The sequence below is a fragment of the Vitis vinifera genome, chromosome 19, assembly GCF_030704535.1.
Source record: "Vitis vinifera cultivar Pinot Noir 40024 chromosome 19, ASM3070453v1".
NCBI lineage: Eukaryota > Viridiplantae > Streptophyta > Magnoliopsida > Vitales > Vitaceae > Vitis > Vitis vinifera.
The window spans coordinates 2,249,523-2,266,549 of NC_081823.1; the positions used below are offsets into that span (position 1 = coordinate 2,249,523).

At 34.9% G+C, this 17,027-nt stretch overlaps 1 protein-coding gene and 1 pseudogene across 1 annotated transcript; both read left to right on the forward strand.

The window, feature by feature from the left end:
• The first annotated feature begins 598 nt into the window (after positions 1-598).
• On the forward strand, positions 599-5,958 carry LOC100255546 (UDP-glycosyltransferase 79B9-like; annotated as a pseudogene).
• Positions 5,959-11,724: 5,766 nt separating this feature from the next.
• On the forward strand, positions 11,725-13,333 carry LOC100260618 (UDP-glycosyltransferase 79B9). Its single transcript, XM_002282681.5, has one exon. It carries the CDS (start codon positions 11,802-11,804, stop codon positions 13,179-13,181), a length of 1,380 nt encoding a protein of 459 aa, XP_002282717.1. The 5' UTR covers positions 11,725-11,801; the 3' UTR covers positions 13,182-13,333.
• Positions 13,334-17,027: the final 3,694 nt, after the last annotated feature.

Below are 17,027 nucleotides of genomic sequence, written 5' to 3' on the forward strand. Positions count from 1 at the left end.
GTCTTTTCAAGAAACACCTTTAATATAAATCCAATTTTCTGGAATTGTAGAAGGTGTCTCTTAAAGAGACGCCTTTAGCTTAAATTCAATTCTTTCATGATTTTGAAAATTGTGGAAAGTGTCTCTTCTCTTCAAAAGACACCTTTCACGTGGTCAAAACTGTTGTAAATCTATCAATATTTTCCCAACTATCATTTTTTAATAATTAGTTTTTAAAATTGTTGTAAAAGTTAAAAAAGCCCCACCTTATTCCTTTGTCTTTGTACTTTAATTTTATGTTTTAATATCTTAATTTTGTTTTATTATACCATCATCTCATATGATTGTGCTCTCATCTATTCCATGTCTCAAGTTTTAACTTAATTAAATTAGAGTAGTTTCAATTTAAAAAAATAAAAAAACACGTCTATATATTTTATATATGTCAATTACGTTCTTAATATTTACACCATATTTTTCGCATTTTAATACCCTAATAATTATTTTTTGTTTCTCGGTCATATTTTTCTCCACCCAAACCCATTGGAAATGAGATGCGCCTCCCTATAAATTGTAACCAAAATCCATGATTCCATGGTGATAAACCAACCAAGAAAAAGGGGAAATGGCGATGGTCAGGAGCCCAAAATTGCATATAGCCATGTACCCATGGTTTGCTTTTGGTCATATGATTCCCTACCTCCATCTCTCCAACGAGCTCGTTGAAAGAGGCCACAGCATCACCTTCATCTTGCCCAAAAAGGTTCAATCTCAGCTACAGCACTTGAATCTTCATCCTACTCTCATCTCTTTCCATCCCCTCACCATCCTCCATGTTGATGGGCTCCCTCCCAGCGCTGAAACTGCTTCCGATGTGCCCATCTCCTTGCATCACCTTCTCGCCGCCGCCATGGACCGCACCACTGACCAAGTTGAAGCAGCCCTACGTGCCTTGAAGCCGGACTTTTTGTTCTATGATATGGCCTATTAGGCTCCCCCTTTGGCATCCAAATTAGGTATGAAGTCAATATTCTACAGTGCAGTTTGTGCCGCAGCCTTTGCCTACTGCCTTGAGGCTCAACAAATTAGCAAAAGCCGGCCAATTCCAACTGGGCCTCCTCCTGGTTACCCCTGATAACCACAACATTCAAACCACCGAGATTTCCTTGGCTTCTCACTTATCTTATCCACCAGATAAACACTTATCCACTTTAAGAGATAACCCTTGACTATTTTTAAATTTCTGTTATTGTGTATTTCAAAACTTCTTCTGTAATTGTATATAAATGAGAATAGCCACCCGGTTTTTGGCATTGAAGCCAATACCATTTTACAGATTTCTACAGAGTCTTACATGGTATCAGAGCAATTGGCATACGCCTAATTTCAATCGATCCTTTCCTTCTCAACTATGGCCTTCTCTTCTTCCGCTTCCTCCAATGTTATCTTTGCTCCTCCAAACATTGGTCATCTGGTGTCGATCAAGCTGAGTGACACAAACTACCTTATATGGTCATCTCAGATTGTGCCAGTACTGAAAAGTCATGACTTGATGGGCTTCGTGGATGGTTCTGAGCCGTGTCCATCAAAATCTCTTGATGGTTCTCTTAATCCAGCATATATTCTCTGGAATAAGAAAGATCAGTGTGTGTTAAGTTGGATCAATGCCACTTTGTCTGACAAGGTGCTAGCTTCTGTTTATGGCATCACATCTGCTCGAGAGGTGTGGAGTTCTCTAGCAAACAAGTTTGCCTCTCAATCCAGAACCCGTGTACACCACCTAAAGCGAAAGTTGCAGACTCTTCATCAAGGGTCAATGAAGTGCACTGATTTTCTTGAAAAAACGAAGTTGGTGTCTGATGAATTAGCTGCAGTTGGTAAGCCACTTGAGGATGATGACTTAATGTCTTATATTGTGAGTGGACTCAACCCATCCTTTAATCCCTTTATAACCTCTCTGTCCTTTGCCACTAGAGACAAGAATGTTTCTTTTGAAGACTTTCAAGCCGAGCTCTTGTCATATGAACTGTTATTGGAAAACCAGAATATTGCTATACCACCTGAGACAAATAATTTTGCTTTCTTCACTCCCAAATCTAACCAACAGCAGTACAATCGCAAACCCAAAAACCCAAGTAAACCATATTCACGTCCTTCATTTTCACAAAATCCTCGTCCTCGATATTCACCACAACCCTCTGGTTTACCTTCCTCACCTCAGCCAAATCAGAAGCAGCACTCATTTTCCACTCCTAAGTCACCTTGTCAAATCTGTGGAAAGCTAAGTCATAAGGCATTAGATTGCTTTCATAGAATGGATTATGCATATCAAGGTCGTCATCCACCAACCCAGTTAGCTGCTATGGTGGCACATAGCAATGCTGAGCAAGAGGAAGAGACATGGTTTGCTGACAGTGGAGCTAATCAGCACATTACTGCCAATCTGGAGCATCTTACTTTACAACAACCATACACAGGACAAGAAAATGTAGCTGTTGGTAATGGCCAAGGTTTAAGTATTGCACATACTGGTACTACTATTTTTCATACTCCTGAAGCTAAATTAAACCTCAAACGTGTCCTCCATTGTCCTCAAGCTTCTGCCAATTTGCTTTCCATAAATCAATTGTCTTGATAATAATTGCCTCTTTATTCTAACTGGTACTCATTATTTTGTCAAGGACATACAAACGGGGGCGACACTACTGGAAGGCATGAGTGAAGGGGGTCTCTATCCAATCCAGTTGCGGTCAATGTCTATCAATAAATCACATGCTTTGTCAGCCGTTGTAGGAATTAAAGCACCAGTTTCAGTTTGGCATTCTAGATTAGGACATGCATCTCTTCCCATTGTGTCTCAATTATTAAATAAACACTCCTTACCTGTTGAAGGATCAGTGAATAAAATGCATTTTTGTGAACCTTGCCAACTTGGCAAAGGTAAGCAACTTCCTTTCAAACCTTCTACTCGTGTATCTTCCTTTCCTTTGCAATCTCACGACATGTTGTGTTTAATGAGAATACATTTCCTGCTAAGGATGGATTGCAGTCTTCTGAACTTCTTCCAGTGGTCTCCTCTCAAGGTACGCCTTTACCTTCTCCTTCATTTTCTTTATCTACTTCTAATTTACAGCATTCCTCTCCAATCATTTCAGATTCACCTGATTCTCCTCTAGAATCTTTACCTATCCCCACTTCTCCTCATATCTCCACTCTACCTTCTCCCATACCTGGTCCAGCTCCTACCCTTTCTATACCTGAATTTTCCTCTTCTTCCAATCACTCTCATCACCCCATGACAACTCGCTCCCAAACAGGCAACCTCAAACCTCGCACATTTTCAGATTTTAAACTCTATTCCACCCAATATCCTCTCCAAGCATTATCCAGTACTGTGACTCCCCTTGCACCAACCTCTTACCGACAAGTTGCTTTATTACCTGACTAGTGTGTTGCTATGAGAGAGGAATATGATGCTTTATTGGCTAATGAGACATGGAAGCTATGTCCTAGACCTGTTGATCATAATGTGGTGGGAAATAAGTGGGTGTATAAAGTTAAACAAACATCCACAGGTGAGGTTGACAGATTCAAAGCAAGATTAGTGGCTTTGGGATTTGCTCAAGAAGAAGGTATTGACTTTACTGAGACTTTTAGTCCAGTAATTAAGCCTTCTACTGTACGGGTTCTTCTTACACTTTCTGTTCAATTTGATTGGGAAATCAGACAGCTTGATGTCTCTAACGCTTTTCTTCATGGGATCTTGCTAGAGGATGTATATATGGAGCAACCTAAGGGGTTTGTTAATTCAGATTTTCCAGATTATGTTTGCAAACTGAACAAGTCACTTTATGGCCTCAAACAAGCACCTCGTGCTTGGTTTATGCGTCTATCTCAAACTCTACTTGAATTCGATTTCCTATCCTCACCAGTGGATGCCTCCTTATTTGTCTATCATAAGGGCCATATTCATCTATTTATCCTCATCTACGTAGATGATATCCTTGTTACAGGTACAGATCCTTCTCTCATTCAGTCTCTAATCCAAAAGCTACAGACCGAGTTCAAGATGAAAGACCTTGGTCCTTTAGGCTATTTTCTCGGCATCCAAGCAAGTCGTGACTCTTCTGGCCTACATCTTCGACAATCCAAGTACATTGGGGATCTTCTTCATCGTACCAAGATGGCTGGGGCCAAACCTGCTTCCTCTCCTTGTACCACAGGCCTTAAATTATCCACTCATGTTGGTGAGCCACTCACAGCTTCTCAAATTACAGAATATCGACAAACTGTGGGAGCTCTTCAATATTGCACCTTGACTAGACCTGATATAGCATTTTCTGTCAACCAACTATGTCAACATATGCACTGTCCTAATTCTGTTCATTGGACAGCAGCAAAACGTGTCTTACGTTACTTAAAAGGCACCATTGATCTGGGATTATGGTACACTAAGGGCGAGCAAACTCTTCAAGCCTTTTGTGATTCAGATTGGGCTGGTAATCCCGATGATCGAAGATCAACTACTGGGTATGGCGTTTTCTTTGGCTCTTGCTTAATCTCATGGACTGCCAAGAAACAATCTGTGGTAGCTCGTTCTAGCACTGAAGCCGAATATAGGGCATTAGCTATTACTACTGCTGAGCTGTATTGGATTCGTATGCTCCTCAAAGAACTTCATATTTCTTTGCCCACAGCTCCTACTATTTGGTGTGATAACAGTGGCGCTCTTGCTCTTGCTTCTAATCCTGTGTTTCATGCCCGCACCAAACATATTGAAGTTGATTTTCACTTCATCCGCGAGAAAGTTGCTAATCGAGATATTTCCCTTCAGTTCATTGGTTCTTATGATCAGCCTGCTGATATCTTTACAAAGGGACTAAGTTTAGCTCGTTTTTGTCTGCTTCGTGACAAGCTAATGGTGGTTTCTCTCCCCATTAGCTTGAGGGGGGATGATAACCACAACATTCAAACCACCGAGATTTCCTTGGCTTCTCACTTATCTTATCCACCAGATAAACACTTATCCACTTTAAGAGATAACCCTTGACTATTTTTAAATTTCTGTTATTGTGTATTTCAAAACTTCTTCTGTAATTGTATATAAATGAGAATAGCCACCCGGTTTTTGGCATTGAAGCCAATACCATTTTACAAATTTCTACAGAGTCTTACAACCCCTCCTCAACGGTGGTGCTCCGCCCCCATGAAGCTCGTTTGCTTCAATTCTTGTTATTTCCATTTGGGGAAGACATCACCTTCCACGAGCTCCTCACCGCCGCCATCAAACGCTGTGATGTAGTCTCTATAAGAACATGCCAAGAAATCGAAGGACCATTTTCTGACTACATGGAAAGACGGTTTGGAAAACCAGTGTTTGTAACGGGCCCCGTTTTGGTTGAACCTTCACCGTTGGCACCGGAGGACCGGTGGACTCAGTGGCCAGGTGGGTTCAAGCCTGGTTCAGTAATCTTCTGTGCATTTGGGAGCCAAAATTTCACCGAAAAGAACCAGTTCCAAGAATTACTCCTAGGGTTTGAGCTAACAGGCCTGCCGTTCCTAGCAGCTCTAAAACCACCATTAGGAGCTGCAACCATTGAAGAGGCCTTGCCGGAGGAGTTCCAAGAGAGGATTGGAAGGAGAGGGGTGGTTCATGGAGGGTGGGCACCGCAGTCCTCAATCCTGAGCCATCCATCAGTGGGGTGTTTTGTGAGCCACTATGGCTTTGGATCAATGTGGGATCCCTTGATGAGTGACCCCCAGATAGTGCTGGTACCAGAGCTTTGTGACCAAACCTTAAACGCTAGGCTATTGGCTGAAGAGCTTAAGGTTGCAGTGGAGGTTGAGAAGGAAGAAAATGGATGGGTTTCAAAGGAGAGTTTGTGCAAAGCAGTGAAGTCAGTAATGGATGAAGAGGACGAGGTGGGTTGTTTGGTGAAGAAGAATCATGCCAAGTGGAAAGAGAGATCAAAAAGTTAATTTAAGATTGATTTAATTTTATTTAAATAATCATAGTGGATAAAAGTTAATTTAAAGGTTAAGTTTATTTTATTTTTAAAATTAATAAAAATTACATTAGTTTTAAAATATTGGTTTGATCTAGCTTTTATTGATTAGAGAGATCAAAAAGCGTATCTGCTCCAAGATTTTTGAAATCTATTTGATCGATTTGGATGGATTAAATTAATTTTTACTTGCACCTTTTTGAAATCTATGTGTTCAAGTCAATTAATTTTATATTTTGTTTTGACAGATGTATTATAGAATGAGTATCCGGGGATGTTCGTCCATATCGGACGGTGCACCCCTGTTAAAATTGACGCATTCTTTCGATCCGTACGGTTGGATTCGCGTTTTAGTGCATGGATTGGGGCTCGATCGTGACTTTAAAGGGTGGATGGGGGAAGTGTGGAAGCGAGAGTTTGCCGAGTGGTCTTTTGGCCCTTCGGGTACAGTTTGGGGACCATTTTTTTTTTCAAACCACGAGTCTTGACGCGAAGATCACAATGGCAGGCTCAGATCATCCTTTCGACGGACGGATGGGGAGACTAGGAAGGAAAGGCGTTTTGGGTCATAACTTGGGCCTCGAGCCTCGAAAAAGGTTAGCGTCTGCGCCGATCGTCCTAAAATGGGGGGAACTTTCACGTGTGAGAAAACGGGGAAGATCGGCGACGATCGATTTCGACGGCTGATATCTGACGATCGGGGGATCGGATCGACGATCGGCCGGTCCGGATGGAAATGGGAAGGGCGGAACCTATTGCAACGACAAGCGACAAGCCGCTTGGAGTATTTCCAGATTGATCGAACGGTGGGTTCCTTAGGAACCCTGAGTTATTTGGTCAAATTTTTTTTTTTTAGGGGATATCTTTTTCATGGTTAGGAATTATGTTTCAAGTAGAAATGGGGGAAGGATGCTAAGGTTGAGATGAATCTACCAATGTCTACGGTTTCCTATTCTATGGTAAGGAAAGTAGAAAGCCCATTTAGAAGAAGAATTTATGCCTCCAACCGTGCTTTGTTTGGGGAATTGTTAGGTAAGTCTCTAAGAGATGTGGTTTTTTATTATTATTATTATTATTATTAAAAAAAAATCATTGACTACATCGAAATCTCGGATTTATGGTGATCTTATAAATTAAACCAATAGACTTTAAGGTTTCTCAATTTGCTCCTATGTAGTGGTACAATGTTCATATTGTGTCACTTATGCTCTTTCTAGCGGATTGATCCTCTATTAAATTATAATTGCATTTAAAATAACTAGGTACTAATTGCGTCCATAATTACCTTCCAACTACTACTACCTAATAATTACCTTCAAAATAAGGATGTTTTTGTAATTAATGAAAATAAAGGGGATATTTTAGTAATTACTCAAAATTATATGATTTTTTTGCAATTACTCATAATTAGGGGGGTAATTTTGCAATTAGTCATAATTTGTAAGAGTATTTTCATGAAATATTCATAACTTCAAGGTGTGTTTATGAAATTACTCATAATTTTAGGGGTATTGGTGCAATCACTCATAATTGCAAGGGTTTTTTTTTCTAACTATTCATAAATTCAAGATTATTCATGCAATTATCATAATTTCATCAACTTGCACAAATCATTTCTTTATACAATGAAAAATAATTTATTAAAAATTCATCACCAATCTTATCTTATATATGGGCAATAGAGTTCTTTCGTACTTTAAAACGCATATAAATGATCATATATATTATTACGAAAAAACAAAAATAGATAATAAATAATAAAATATGATAAGAACATATAAATTTAAGTGGAAAACTTTAAAAAGAAAAAACTAAGTGTAGAGAGATAGAAATCCACTATGTCAAAAATTGATACAAGAGAAGTGAGATACAAATAGCTATTGTATAGCTATAATCATCATAACCCTATATTGGAAATATATATATATATATATATATATATATATATAGTAAAAAATATTTTCAAACCTATAACACTTTTTGCTACTTTGAAATATGTCACCTTCCATCATTTTTATATCAATAAAAAAAATTAAATTTATATTGAAGGTGTCCTAGAGACATCTTTCACAATTTTTTTATTAATAACACACATAAAAGAAATTGAATTTACATTAAAAGTATCTCTTCAAAAAACATCTTTTACAATTCTATAAAATCGAATTTATATTAAAAATGTTTTTTAAAGATACACTTTTTACAATTTTCATATCAGTTACATAGTGGAAAAAATTGAATTTATATTAAAAAAAGACTTTCTACAATTTCATAAAATTAAATTTATATTAAAGGTGTCTTTTGAAGAGACACATTCAACAATTCTTATGTCAGTTATCCATTGAAATAAGTAAATTTATACTTAAAGTATCTTTTCAAAAGACACCTTCCACAATTCCATAAAATTAAATTTATAATGAAAAGTTTTCTTTAAGAGACACTTTTAATATAAATTTAATTTTTTCGATAAGTAACTACTAAAAATTGCATAAAATGTATCTTCAAAATACATACTTAGTATAAATTCAATTTCGTGAAATTATAGAGATGCATTTAATGTAAATTCAAATTTTTTTTAATGTGTGACTGATATAAAAATTATGGGAGATGTTTTTTCAAGAGATACCTTTAGTACAAATATGATTTTATGGTATTGTGGAAAAAATATTTCTTTAATATAAATTCAATTTTTTTAACATAAATTATTAACAAAAAAAATTATAGAAAAGTGTCTTTTAAAGAAACATTTTTAACATAAATTCAATTTTATGGATGAAAGGTATCTTGAAAATATCCTTTAGTGTAAATTTAATTTTTTTTTTTTTTTAACATATATCGTTGATATGAAAAATACAAAAGGTGTCTTTTCAAGAAATACTTTTCAAAGTGACAAAAAATACATAAATTTATCAATAATTTTGTAATTATCATATTTTAAGAATTTTTTTTAAAATAACCGTACAAGTAAAAAAAAAAATTAAAAAGCCCCAAAGGAATAGAGATAAGTGGATATAAGCAAATAACATTCATTAATGGAGAGGAATTGAAGCACGTATGGACTTTGGAAATAAAAGCCATTTCAATGACTTTACCAACAAGCCATAACCTGTTTTTGGAAGTTTTAAAAAACCAATATTTTGATAAATTAGGAAAAAATTATATTAAAGTACCATTTTTTGAAAAAACTTTTTGTTATTTGAGTCATATATTATAAATTTGAAAAACTAAATCCGTGAAGGGAAATAGTGTTTATATTATAATTTTGATAAATTAGGAAAAAATTATTTAGTGATCCTTTCCATATTTTTCCCCTTCATTAAATCTTTATTTTAGTTTCAAATAATTAATATCAGTAACTTAGGAAAAGTTCCCACATTAACGGACAAGGAAATGTTTTTTAAGTTTTCCTTATTTGTGTTTTCTTCTAATAAAATCTTTTTCTAAATTAGAAAATAAAAAAATGAACAAAAAGAAATGCAAAACTATTGAAAATTATGGATTTTAGTGATTTATTTTTTATTGGAAATATATGATATGTTAAATTAATTCCTTGATTCCGTTGGTAAAGATTTAGGCCTTGTTTGATAATTATTTTTCAAAATAATTTTAAAAAAATAGTTTTAAAAAAAAAATTGTGAAAACTATTTTATAATATTTTGTAAAATAAAAATCTATTTGGAATCTAAAATTGGTTTTAGCTTATTTTTAATATTTTTAAATATGTTTTAAAAATATTTTTTTTGTCCATAACTTTATTTTTTTATTTTATATAATTATTTTTTAAAATAACTCTCAAAAAACAACTGAAAATAATTAAAAAAAAAATATCTGAAAACACTTTTATTAGAAAAAAAAATTTTGATTATCAAATATATACATATGGCCCTTCCAGTATTGGAAACATCTAATATACGTAGAGCTTCTTCAACTTGGTCCCTGGTGCGGTCCAGTGCACTTTTAGCCGTGTTCATGCAGATTTCGATGCATTATTTGTTCCTTTCTGTCACATGACATGACAACATTATTAGATGTTTCCAAAAATGGTAGGGCCACTGCCACTGCCACTGCCACTAGTGAGCCACAAATGTCAACTGCCGTTCTTCTATTTTTGTGGTACAAAATTAATTATTTGTTATACAAATTAAAAGCTAAAAATAATAAGAAGTCATTCTCAATTAATTATCTTACCTGCCGAGAGAGAAGGAATTCCCCGAAATTTTTTTATCATACACATCCTGAATGAAGCATCTCTTTTAAAACTTCCAAAAACAGGTTATGGTTTGTTGGTAAAGTCATTGAAATTTGCACCCTACAGTGCTAAAAAAATAGAAGAATGGTAGTTGTCATTTGTGAATTCATCTGGTAGCTGCACTTCCATTATTGAAAATACTGAACCATGTCGTACTATTTAGGTAGGGGTTTAAATACGTAGGGACGATGTTTTTATTTTAGATAGTTCCAAAAAAATACGTCGAAATACGTGTTTGTAAGGACAAATTATGTAATCATACTATTATCGCCCATCATATTTGCTATTTGCTATTGTTTCTCTCTTTCTTTTAACATTCTTTTTAATACACTCGTTTATTCTCTCGTAAAGTCTTTTTAATTTTAGGGAGAATTATGTTTTGGGGGTTGATAAGCCCAAAATTAACAAAAGATTCGTGTAACTCTTTAAATTGAGCCCAAGACCCAATGAAAGTATGGAAATTGAGTTGAAGAATATCATCCTTCAGTATTTCCAAAAATGCCCTTTGTTGATTTTGAAAAAAAAAATTAATATTTTTGAAAAATACTTTTATTTAATTTAATATTTTTTTAAAATACTTTTATGTAATTTAATATTTTTTAAAATACTTTTATTTTATTTAATATTTTTTTTAAATAAATTTATTTAATTTAATATTTTTTTAAAAATAAATTTATTTAATTTAATATTTAAAAAAATATTTAATTTAATATTTTTTAAAATACTTTAATTTAATTTAATATTTTTGAAAAAAAAAATAATTTAATATTTTTGAAAACTACTTTTATTTAATTTAGTATTTTTGAAAAAAAAATTATTTAACTTAATTTTATAAAATATTTTATATATGTTCTTAAAAGGATATATTTGCCCGTTACTATTTCATATCCTTTAACTCAATTTAAAGATTTATATGGACCTTTTATTAATTTGGGGGGTCCATCTACCCCAAAAAGATAATTCTCCCTTAATTTTAATTTTTTTTCAGTTTCTAACGTCTCCATATTTATTGATTTTAATCATATTTGGACACATTAAACTTAAAATAAATAGTTAATAATAATAAATTAAATAAAAACATAAATATAATGGATAAAAATAAAAATATTATTCCATAAATAATATAATTGATGTTTTTAAATATTAATTATAATAATACATTTCATAGTTTAAGGTATTAAATTTAAAAATTATAATTTATTATTTAGAGATTTATTATATAAGAATTTTTATATTAATGTTAAATAAAAGATTTATTTATTTTATAAATCTTAACAAGCCCTCAGTACCATTCCGAAATTCATCCACATCCGTTGGATGAGTTTCATGCAATCGTGGCCGTCCTCATACCGCCTCAGCTCATATTAATTATATGAGCTGGCAGAAAATGATGGTACAGTACTGAAAAGTAAATTTTGGTGGCACAGAACCAAGTTATTTTTTGACATGTGATGTGATCATGTGAGGATGAACTCAATCATGGATGTTCTCTAACCTAAAAGGGGAAATCACCACCTCCCCATAAATTGCAACCAAAGTCTTCAACCACAAACCAATCAAGAGAAAGGAAAATGGCCATGGCCAAGAGCCCGAAATTGCATATAGCCATGTTCCCATGGTTTGCTTTCGGCCATATGATTCCTTACCTCAATCTCTCCAACGAGCTTGCTGGAAGAGGCCACAAGATCACCTTCATTTTGCCCAGAAAGGCTCAATCTAAGCTACAACACTTGAATTTTCATCCGGCTCTCATCACTTTCCATCCCCTCATCGTCCCTCATGTCGATGGCCTTCCTCCGGGGACTGAAACTGCCTCTGATATCCCCGTTTCCTTGACTTACCTTCTCGCCACTGCCCTGGACCGCACCAGGGACCAAGTTGAAGCAGCTCTACGTACTTTGAATCCTGATCTTTTGTTCTACGATTTTGCCTATTGGGCACCTGCTTTGGCATCCCAACTAGGGATTAAGTCCATATACTACTGTGTAGTTTGTGCAGCAGCCGTTGCCCACACACCTATCCCTGCTCAACAAGGTAGCAAAGACTGCAGGCAATTGACAGATGTGCCGCCCCCTGGTTACCCCTCCTCAACGGTGGTGCTCCGCCCACATGAGGCTCGGTTGATGGACTTCATGTTTGCACCGTATGGGGAAGGCATCACCTTCCAGCAGCGTCACATCACTGCCAGGACAAGCTGTGATGCAATCTCTATAAGAACATGTCAAGAAACCGAAGGACCCATTTGTGACTACATTGGAAGCCAGTATGGAAAACCGGTGTTCCTAACTGGCCCAGTACTACCCAATCCTTCAGTGGAGCCATTGGAGGATCGGTGGGCGCAGTGGCTCGGTGGGTTCAAGCCTGGTTCAGTTATATTCTGTGCATTTGGAAGCCAAAATGTCCATGAAAAGGACCAGTTCCAAGAACTACTCCTGGGGTTAGAGCTAACAGGCCTGCCATTCTTCGCAGCTCTAAAACCACCGACAGGAGCTGCCACCATTGAAGAGGCCTTACCCGAGGGGTTCCAAGAGAGGGTTGGAGGGAGGGGATTGGTTCATGGAGGGTGGTGGGTGCAGCAGCCGTCAGTACTGAGCCACCCATCAGTGGGGTGTTTTGTGAGCCACTGTGGCTATGGATCAATGTGGGAGTCCTTGACCAGCGACCCTCAAATAGTGCTGGTACCGGAACTCCCTGACCAAATATTGAACAGCAGGCTATTGGCTGAAGAGCTTAAAGTTGCAGTGGAGGTTGAGAGGGAAGAAAATGGGTTGTTTTCAAAGGAAAGCTTGTGCGATGCCATTAAAACGGTGATGGATGAAAACAGTGAGGTGGGTGGTCTGGTGAAGAAGAACCATGCTAAGTGGAAGGAGGCCTTGACGAGCCAAAGCTTTCTGAGCAATTATGTTGACAATTTTGTTGGGCAATTGCAGGGACTTTTTGATCAAAAATGATTTTCCTGGAGATGGAAATTGCAGTGTTGAATTACAAGTTTAGTTGAAAAATGTTTTAGCATCATTTTCCGGAGTGCTCATGTTTATCTCGTTAATGAATGAAAGTTGTGATTGAATGGACATTTAATGAATGAAAGTTGTGATTGAATGGAGATACCACCGTCTCGTTATCTCTTCCTTGACTATAAAAATGTACATGTGATACCTCCTAATGAGTTCTCATACAAAGAAAAAATAAGTTTTACCTCTCTTTCAAAACTTATGTTCAAACTAGTCCCTTTCTCGTCACATAGAAATGATGTCATGATTTTAATTTTTTTTTTTTAAATTTAAGTTGAAACCTTAAATGTTAATTGCAATGTTTTAGAATGAGACTTATCATTGAACTGAAAAAATTATCAATTCACGATTCATTGATCGAATCGATGACATCATAAATATATAATTTATAAAATATTAAAATTTAAAAATAATTATAAAAATAAAAATAATAATTTATATATTATTTAAAATTTTTAAACCTTAAGTAAAAATAATAATAAATATAAAAAATTAAAATAAATAAATAATAGTGAGATCACTTAGATGTAAATAATAATTAAAAATATATATATATATATATATATACACACGTAAGAAAGGGAGAAGAGGGGGTTGTAGTGGGTTGCTGGGAGGAGGGGGGTTTCAGCAGCACGGCTTAGGAGAGTGGGGTTGGCTTTGCCGACACGGGGGTGGGTTCCAGCGGGCAAATCTTCCCTCCCGCCTCTCTGAAACGCCGTCGTATCTGCCAGAATCATTAGCTGAGCCCCAACTTCTTCGCATTCTTTCTCGCGACGGTGAGCTCCGCGGCTGTCGTGGGAGAGATGCTCTGCAACTCAGTTGGGTTCAACTGGCTGGCGTGTCCGGCGGCTACGGAGCTCGAAATGGGTTCCGACGGGCAAAAAGGGGAAGGTTTTCCAGCAGGGGGTGGGGGTTCCAGCGGGATCGCGGGGTCTTGCCGGCGGGGACGAGGACAGTGGGAGGAAAAAAATTGAACTGGACGATTTGGAGGGAACCGTCCGGTTCGCCGGTTGAACCAGCGGTTTATCCGGTCCAATTCCGGCCCAACCACTTTTCGGTCCAAATGGCCGGATCGAACCGGAACCGTGTCCGGCCGAAGGTCAGACCGGCCGGACCGCCCGGTCGGGTCCGGTTTTTAAAACATGATTAATTGAAGATGCTTCACTAATTTAAGTCTTCAATTAATTTTTTTAAAATTTTAAAATTTAATTAAAAATATTAAATTTCAAATTATTATTAAAATTAAAAATATATACTTTAATAATAAAAAATTATATATTTAAAATTAAATATCTAATATTACTTCAATAAAAATAAATTAATAAATATAATAATAAATAAATATTTTATTTATCAATAAATTAATAATTTTAAAATAATAACATCATGATATATAAATAAGATATAAAATTATATAATTTATTAATTTATTATATTTTTAAGATATTAATTTATTTATATTTTGATAAATTTATTTTTATTGAAATAATAATATATTTTTAAGTTAACAAAATATTTGTACACAATATATATACCTTGAATATATATTTTGAAATTAGTTAATAAAATTAATTAGAAAAAATCAACTACAAAATATAATTTTTAGTAGTTTTATCAACAAAAAATTATCCATTAAACATTTATATAGTGAAAAATATATATATATATATATCTCCTCCCTAATTATAGCAGGTATTACATGTGATATAACTTAAATTAATAAATTATATAATTTCATATAATTTTATTATTTTAAGATTATTAATTTTTATTATTAAAATATGTATTTTTAATTTAAATAATAATTTATAATTTAATATTTAAAATTAAATTCTGAAGTAAAAAAAAAAAAAAAAATTAAAGGTTCAATTCCTAATTGAGATTTTAGTTTAAAAAATGAAGTTGATAATTGAGGTTTTAATTAAAAAAAAAAAAAAAAAGAAGCATGTGATGCCACCTAATCGACTAAAAAAATATTCATTGATTTTTATTTGGAAAGATAGTCAATTTTTTTGGGCCGTGGCCGACACTTTTGGCCGCCATGGTCAAGGACAAGAGGAGGAGCTCTATAGTCGTGAAGTGTGAAGAAAGTGTAAAGATGTTTTTCCAATTTTTTTTTTCAAAAAATAAATGAAAAAATATTGTAGAAATGCATCTTTCTAAGTAATAAAGAGAGTGGTTTTTCGTATTGAAAATGCTTATCAAATTACGTTTGGGAATAATTTTAAAAAGTATTTTTAATATTTTTAAAACTTAAATGATAAAATTTTTTAAGTATTAAAAATATTAAAAGTGTTTTCTAGAATTAATATCAAACGGAAGAGTATGTTTGATAATAACTTTAGGAATATTTCTAACTTTTTTAATACTTAAAAGATAAAAAATTTCAAGTATTATAAAAACTAAAAATATTTTTTTTAATCATTATCAAACACATTCTCAGTATCACCTACAAACAAAAGGTGAGAATAATAAAACTTCTTCCACACGTATGATATTTTTCCTTGAAATTCAATAAAATAAAATTATAGAAAAAATATTTATAAATATTTTATATTATAAAATGAAATTGCAATATACACTGATGAAAGAAGAGCTACCACCCTCTTGTGGTAAGTGGCATGAGGTGAGGCTGTGGAATCAACTACCTTGTGATGACCATGTCACTAACAAAAAGGGAAAGAAAAAGGAAATCTAATAAAAATAATCTTAAATTTAATAAATATCTTTTAAAAGGAGAAGTTTGAAAACAAGTGAAATAATTCAAAATAGAAAATTATTACTATTTTTGCTACTAAGGCCATGTTTGGTTTACACCTTTAGTTGGGAATTTGAGAATTGGAGGAAAGTCTAATGGGTTCAAGGAAAAGGAAGAGAGTAATATATATATATATACCCAAAAAAAGTGTGTTGAATTTGTTTGTATATTTTCAGTCATTGGCCAATAGACCTCAGAAGCAAAGAGTGAGACTTGGTAAGTAGGCCTATCCACACAAATTATTATACAGCGCGAATGCCAAACCTCTAAATTGCACCGTCTTCATTCATCAGCCATAGCCCAAGCCAAGTTACAGTGAAAAGACAGGGCCATGGCCAAGACCCCAAAATTTCAAGTAGTCATGTTCCCATGGTTTGCCTTTGGCCATATGACTCAATTCCTCCATCTCTCCAACAAGCTTGTTGAGAGAAGCCACAAAATCACATTCATGCTGCCCAAAAAGGCTCAATCCCGACTACAAAGCTTGAATTTTCATCCTACTCTCATCTCTTTCAATCCCCTAACCGTCCCCCAAGTTGAAGGACTTCCCCCAGGGGCCGAAACCACGGCTGTCATCCCCATTTTCTTGAACCACCTTCTCACCATCGCCATGGACCTCACTGCTGACCAAGTTGAAGCTGCGCTACGTGCCTTGAATCCTGATTTTTTTTTTTTTTTTTTTTATGATTTTGCATAATGGATTCCTGATTTGACATCCAAACTAGGCATTAAGTCCCTATGCTACAATACGGTTTGTGCACCAGCCATTGACCGCAACCTTGTCCCAGCTTGCAGTTAGCAGAGACAGGGCCTATCACAGCTGAGCCACCCCTGGTTACCCCTCCTCAAAGGAGGTGTTCACACCCCATGAAGCTCGGTTATTGCACTTCATATCAGCATCATTTGGGGAACGTCTCACCTTCCACGAGTGCATTATCACTGCCATGAAACACTGCAATGCAATCTCTATAAGAATATGTCAAGAAATTGAAGGACCCTTTTGTGACTATGCTGCAAGTCAGTATGCA